The sequence below is a fragment of the Eretmochelys imbricata genome, chromosome 3, assembly GCF_965152235.1.
Source record: "Eretmochelys imbricata isolate rEreImb1 chromosome 3, rEreImb1.hap1, whole genome shotgun sequence".
NCBI classification, from domain to species: Eukaryota; Metazoa; Chordata; order Testudines; family Cheloniidae; genus Eretmochelys; species Eretmochelys imbricata.
This window is the reverse complement of record NC_135574.1, coordinates 89,458,473-89,465,135: the sequence shown is the minus strand read 5'-3', so window position 1 is coordinate 89,465,135 and position 6,663 is coordinate 89,458,473. Positions and strand designations below refer to the sequence as shown.

The 6,663-nt window shown below is 44.5% G+C and overlaps 1 protein-coding gene across 1 annotated transcript; it reads right to left on the bottom strand.

The window, feature by feature from the left end:
• Positions 1–883: 883 nt before the first annotated feature.
• Positions 884–4,766, bottom strand: CALHM6 (calcium homeostasis modulator family member 6). Its single transcript, XM_077812981.1, has 2 exons — positions 4,196–4,766; positions 884–2,215 (listed from the first exon to the last, which is right to left on the bottom strand). The coding sequence occupies exons 1-2, from the start codon at positions 4,724–4,726 to the stop codon at positions 1,796–1,798; spliced, it is 951 nt and encodes a 316-aa protein (XP_077669107.1). The 5' UTR covers positions 4,727–4,766; the 3' UTR covers positions 884–1,795.
• Positions 4,767–6,663: the final 1,897 nt, after the last annotated feature.

Sequence of the window (6,663 nt, the reverse complement as noted above, 5' to 3'; positions counted from 1 at the left end):
TGGTGTATTAAATTTCTCCCCGTAGGAATGTGATACTTGAGGAGCACCAGGACTAGCAGCCGTAAGTAGCACATTCCTACGGGGAGAAATTTAATACCCTAAACCAGGGTAGGGAAGGCTGTGCCTCCCCAAACAGCCAGCCCACTTCCCGCCGCCTGAGTGCCCCCCTCATAATCCCTGACCCATCCAACCCCCACACACTGCTTCTTGTCCCCTGACCACCCCCTCCCAGGTCCCCCTGCACCTGACTGCCCCCCTCAGAACCCTCCACCCATCCAGCCCCCGCTGCTCCTTGTCTCCTGACCGCCTCCTCCTGGGACCCCCCCACCCCCCTCTGTCACGCCCCGGGACCCCACCCTCCCATCCAAGCCCCCCTGCTCCCAGTCCCCTGGCTGCCCCAACCCCTATCCACACCCCTGACCCCTGACTGGCCCCCCGGGACTCCCACACCTATCCAACCATCCCTGTTCCGTATCCCCTTACCATGCCACTCAGAGCATCAGGACTGGCAGCCATAAGTAGTACACCATAAGTAGCACATTCCTATGGGGAGCAATTTAAAACACTACACCTAGCCCCGCTCAGCCTGTTGATGGTCTGGAGTTCTCAAAATATGTTCTCTCACCCCTTATCGAAAATTACACTACAATTAGCTTAAAAATTTGAAAACTTAAAAACTTTGTTTGTATATTACAATAATCGTTAAAAAATGTATAATGTTAATAAATACATAAGTTTGATGAAACAAAGTAGTTGTACTTATGTGCCTCTGCTTAATTTGTGTCTTCGATGATTTACCTTCTAAAAAAATCTCATATGTCTCGCACCCCCAGAAAGGGCATCTCGCGTGCACCCTAGGTTAAGAACCACAGCACTAAACTGATAAGATCTGCATTTTAATTTAATGTTAAACGAAGCTTCTTAAACATTTTAAAAACCTTGTTTACTTTACATACAACAACAGTTTAGTTACATAACAGACTTATAGAGAGAGACCTTCTAAAAACATTAAAATGTATTACTGGCACGCGGAACCTTAAATTAGAGAGAATAAATGAAGACTTGGCACACCACTTCTGAAAGGTTGCCGACCCCTGATCTATTGCTTTCCTAATGGCTCCTAACATTCCGTGAGCTTTTTTGACTGTTGCTTCACATCCTCTGTTTCAGTGCTAACAGCAAGCTTCTCAACAGTGAGTCATCAGAATGCATCAGTTCAATGATACAAAGACACACGCAACATTCCCTCTTTCTCTGCACGCTTGTGGGGAACTTGCTTATGGCTCAAAGTCTAGAAAGCTACTTCTTAAATTAAATTAATTTAATTTAAATTCTTCTTAAATTAAAAAAATATACAGTATTATTGTTTTTGATGGGCAAGCAACGCCAAGAGTAAAAGTCTGGTTTTGCAACTCTAATTGCCAAACGTTCTGAGCTGACAGGTTAGCTAATGTATATTTCTAGCAGGTGCTTTATAGCATTTCAAAACAGCACATATACTTCTCTTTGGTGTTGGGATTTAAGCTATTTAACATCGTAACTTGAAAGAGTTAAGGGGGCAAAAATATTGTAAAACTGCCATCCAGAAATATGGATTTTACTAAAGGCACTTAAGTAAAAGTAACAAAATTCATTAAAAATAATGCTGCAAACTTTATGGGCCATCTTCTCCTGAAGACTTTGCACATAACTCCCATTGATGTCAATAAGAGATCAGTGCATAGAACGAGACCCTTTTTATATGGCCATAATTATGTAACTGTCCATGCTACAAAAATAGAATTTCTTTATTTCATTACATTGTCCCCATTTCATTAAAATCAGTGCCATCCACAAATCCTAGAGCAGGAGAAAACACATCCTCTTTAGTAGATCTGATGCTGGTGCCTCTGTTTCCACTAATATATTTGTGTATCATGCTGTAATACTGTCCTTTAGTACTGAAAGCATACAAGGATGAGATCTGCTGCCAGTCTTTGTTGCTGGGAGTCTGAAATGGTTCTGGCTTAGTGGACTCAAAGAAGCACTTCAGGTTCCTTTCTGCCAGCTTGGTTGCATGCTCCTTGGCCTTCTTCTCAAAAACCTCCCGTTCCTTTTCCAAGTAGATTTTCCAGAACCTCAGCTGAAGAAAACTGACTGGAGAATGACAGTGGTTAATGCATGTGACAGCCAGTACTAGAATCATGATGCTTGCTATCAGTATCCATCCTAGCACCTGGGAAAACATACAGGTGGATTAATGAAGTTTGCGGATGATTAGGAGCATCAAAAGTTCCTGGCTAACAATATGTAATTTAACATTGTTTTAGACAGGAGATCAATAAGCGGTCATTGCTTGAAAAAGCCCATCATACTGTGGTGTCTGTGGAGAGTGGGTACCCCATGTATGTGAACAATCCCAGCAAAGTGTGCTAAACTTCAAGGGCTTGGGTTGAGATTTTGGGGTTGGAAGAGAATAATCCATCCTGACTGTGGGTAGGTTCAGGTTTCTATCCAACATTCTGTTGGAAATGGCTGGAAATACTGACTAGGGGAAAAGTGAATAGTGTCCACTTTCATATAAGACCTCCCACAGATTGAGTCTTACAAGTGAAAAAGCCAAGGTATTTTTATAATATTTAAAGTTGACCATCAAAGAAAAAATGGATTTGTATCCCTTTTTGCTTTTTAGTTATGTATAAAGACCCTGTTTAAAATAATAATAAATAATAAGAGTCTAACCTTTTTCCTGTTTTTTTCTTTACCTTAGAAATATCAGGAACAGCCTATCTTATCTCCCCTGGTTTTGCCAGGTTTTTTGCATGATTCACAAATATGGATTGGGACCTTTCCCATCCCAGCCTGTTACTTGAAGGAACAGTGTGCTAACTCTTTGACTAATTTTTCCAACTCTTTTCTCTGACATGTTTGAGTTAAACGGGTGCTGATAAAAAACAAAGAATGTTAAACTAAGTGAATAAAAATCTCTTCCCATCTCAACTAATCAGACTTCAATTACATGGTTTCCCTGATTTCACAAATCTTCTAGTTCTCTAGTCAACCACAGGCCGCATCTTCACTAGGGAAAAAAGGTGTGTTCTTAACTTGAGTTAGTTCATTCAAGGTTAAATCCTAATGAAGACAAGGCAGTCTGTAGTTTTCACACAAGTTGCCTCTGGGGCAGCTGAGTAATTAACTTGAACTGCTTACTCACAAGAAAACTACAAAATGCCACGTCTTCACTTGGATTTTACCTCCAGTTAGAAAACTCCAGTTAAGGATACACCCTTTTTTCTTAGTGAAGTCAAAGTCTTATAGTCTGATAGTGAAAAGAGGAGATGATCAGACCTGGATTTCTAATGGAAGAAAACAGGAGAAATTAAAACAAGAACAAACAAAAAAGTCCCAAAACTTTTTCGGACTCTTTTTTACAAAGAAAGGGGACGGGGGGAAACAAACATATTCTTCCTTTTCAGCTCTCCACAGTCTATAGCTACCTTGTTTTCAGGGAAACAAAAATTAAACCTTATTCCTGGAATATGAGTGTGAAATTGACAGTGATTTCAAACTTGGGGACCCACAGTCAGACTCTCAGTGCAACCTTTTTCACATGCTAATACTCTGCTGTTATTAAAGATTTTAAATAAACACCACCTTCCTCTTATGTATGGGAACTGAACTTAGAATCATTCATGATATAAAGAGAGGCAAGGAAATGGAAAAAGAGCAGAGAAATTCACAATACATCTCTTTTGAAACTGGTAGAAAATCTACGGATGGGAAAGCCTATTTATGTGATATCCAGTCAAGTTCCCTGCCCCTGCAGGCTTATTCTTAACTTGCCTCAAAGGAAAAGGCCTGAACATCGTTATGAAGCAATCTCCTCAAATATACAGCAGGCCAAAATGTTAGAGAGCAATATAGACTGCAGTGGGAGATGCAACTAACAATATATTACCTTTCTTTTAGCCGGTTTAGAATATTTTGCTAATTATATACGTGCAAGAATTTCTTTTTCATATTATAGTCTTGAGGCTGCATCCCTAGGCCATCACATCAGCACAAGTAAGCTAAGGCGGCACCTGTAGGGATAGCACCTAGGTTTAACTGAACTCCTTATGCTGCCCCTCCATCTCTCCAGAAATCACTCCGCATCCAATGCACCGCCATGGGGCTAAAGCCAATAGGATAAATCAAAGGACGGAAGAGACCATACCTGGGACTGAGCACGAAAGTTCACAGATACCTTTGCCTCTTGGGGGAGAGTCCCACCGCAGGGCATTTTGGCCACCTGCTCATGGCACTGGGTCCCTCTGCCTTGGCACAGGTGCCTCTGCAACAGGCTGCTCCCACTTGCTGCGCACTCATAGAAGTTGGCCCCAAGCAGGGCCACGGCGATCCAGGTGAACGGGGCCACAGAAGCGCTCACCGTCACCAGCCAGAACACACTAACGTAGCGCCGGCAGTGCTTCCTGTGGATGCAGCTGCAATGCGTGCCTGGGGCACAGCGGCCGGTGAACAGCCGCCAGGTCCTGACGTTCAGCAGGTAGCCAAGAAGGAAGAGGATCAGGGCAGGCACCAGCAGGAAGACAGAGCCGTAGAGCAGGTTCCAGGAGTTGCAGGGGCACTGGAATGCCACGGCTGAGAAGAGACGCTCGCTGCCTGCAGTCAGCAGGGACAAGGCGCTGTAACGGAGCACCTTCTGGTGCCTGAGGAAGAAATCAAACAAGGTGCGAAACTTCTCCATCTCCTGCCCCTGCTGCTGGACTCTGCCTAGCGCCCTTGCCTTTGAGGAGGATGAAACCTGACTTGGTTATGTGTACAAAAGGAAGAGGATGTGAGGTCTCTAGTTCCCACAACCCACACAAACAAACAGAAAGATTTCATTTTTTCCTGGTGTGGCGAAGATGGTGCAATGTAGGACAAAACATCTGAAAACACCCACTGAGCATTTTCTCTGTATTTTTGAAATGACAGGAAACAGCAGGCAGATAACACACGAAACCCACACTGCTGTTGTTATTTCCCCCCGCAGCCATCATTGCTTCTTTAAAGCTTACATATACTTTCCCAAAAATGCCTGAGTCTCACAACGGCTGATCAATTTGGTTGTGACCGATAAGTAGAGGAGTCTGCAACTTCCCCTCCCAAAATTGGATGTTTTTAGGAAGATTTCTGTCAAAAATCCAAATGTTAAGGAAAAAGGGAATAAAACAGAAACAAAAACATCATGAAATATTTTTTGCATTTTTGACCAACTCTAGTTATAGAATACTTTGATCTAGCCTATAGCTAGATGGAGCCAAACTGTTTCATAACCACCCTCACAATATGCTTTAGATCATGCAGAGATCTAAACTGAGGTGTTGCCCCTTTTGGCCCAGAGAGTCTGGCAGGTCAGTCAAAGTTCAGGGCCCTGGTAATATTCCAGCTGAGAGGAGAAATTGGTGATAGCCAAGTATTTCTTTGATGCAGTTTTGTGTATTTGCAAAGGATGTACACAGTCCTGTGACTCTGAATGCAGAAGGAATCAATAACAAAAGGAGCAATTTTTTAGCTTACAGCTCCAAGCCTCTTCAGCAAAACCAGACCCAAAAGGTCTCTCTCCAGCTTTTCCAGGGTTATACCTTATGCTCACAGGACACTGCTTGGCTTTCTTGCTTTGTTGCCTCTGCATCAGTCTGTGTGTTCTGCTTTTTCACCCACCCGCCTCACACACAATACTTAGTAAAACCCCTCCACCCATTCAGCCCAAACTCCTGGGCGCGTCCACAACCTTCTTTTGTCTTAAGTCCTGGTTTACTCATCTGACAGTTATGATAAATGAAAGGTGTGTTTACACTCAGACTCAAAGCAGTTTGTGATCGATGTAGTCGCCAGTAACTCTCAGCATGACAGAGGCCTACACTAAATATATAACTGGGCTGGGGGACCCAGTTATAATTGATATGATTGAAGTTCAGGTGGCTTGCAGTGGAGGCTGGATCTCTACTATGTCTCAGAAGTGTGCCAAAGCTTTACCAAGCTTGGTTTCGACATATGAGTTCACAGATCCTTATGTGTATTGTAGATGGCCCTAAAATATATTTTTAATTAAAAAAACAAAAACAAACAAAAAATGGTTAGAATTCAGATCCTGATTTAGCGATCATTTATTAATAGGGCTGCCAATTTTCTACTCGCACAAAACCGAACAACCTTGCCCCACCCCCTGCTCCACCCCTCCTCCGACGCCCCACCCATGCCCCACCCCTTATTGGAGGCCCTGCCCCCTGCTCATTCCATCCCCTCCCTCTGTCGCTCGCTCTCCCCACCCTCACTCACTCGCTCATTTTCACCAGGTTGGCTCAGGGGGCTGGGGTGTGGGGTGGGGGCTCCATCTGTGGGTGTGGGTTCCGGGGTGGAGTCAGAAATGAGGGGTTCAGGGTGCAGGAGGGAGCTCCGGGCTGAGGCAGTGGGTTGGGGTGTATGAGTGGGAGGTGAGGGCTCTGGCTGGGGATGCAGAATCTGGGGTGGGGCTGGGGATGAGGGGGTTGCAGTGTAGGAGGGTGCTGTGGGCTGGGACTGCGGGGTTTCGAAGGCGTGAGAGGGATCAGGGCTGGGGCAGGGGGTTGGGATGCTCGGGGAAGTGAGGGCTCCAGCTGGGGATGCGGGCTCTGGGGAGGGGCTGGGGATGAGGGGTTT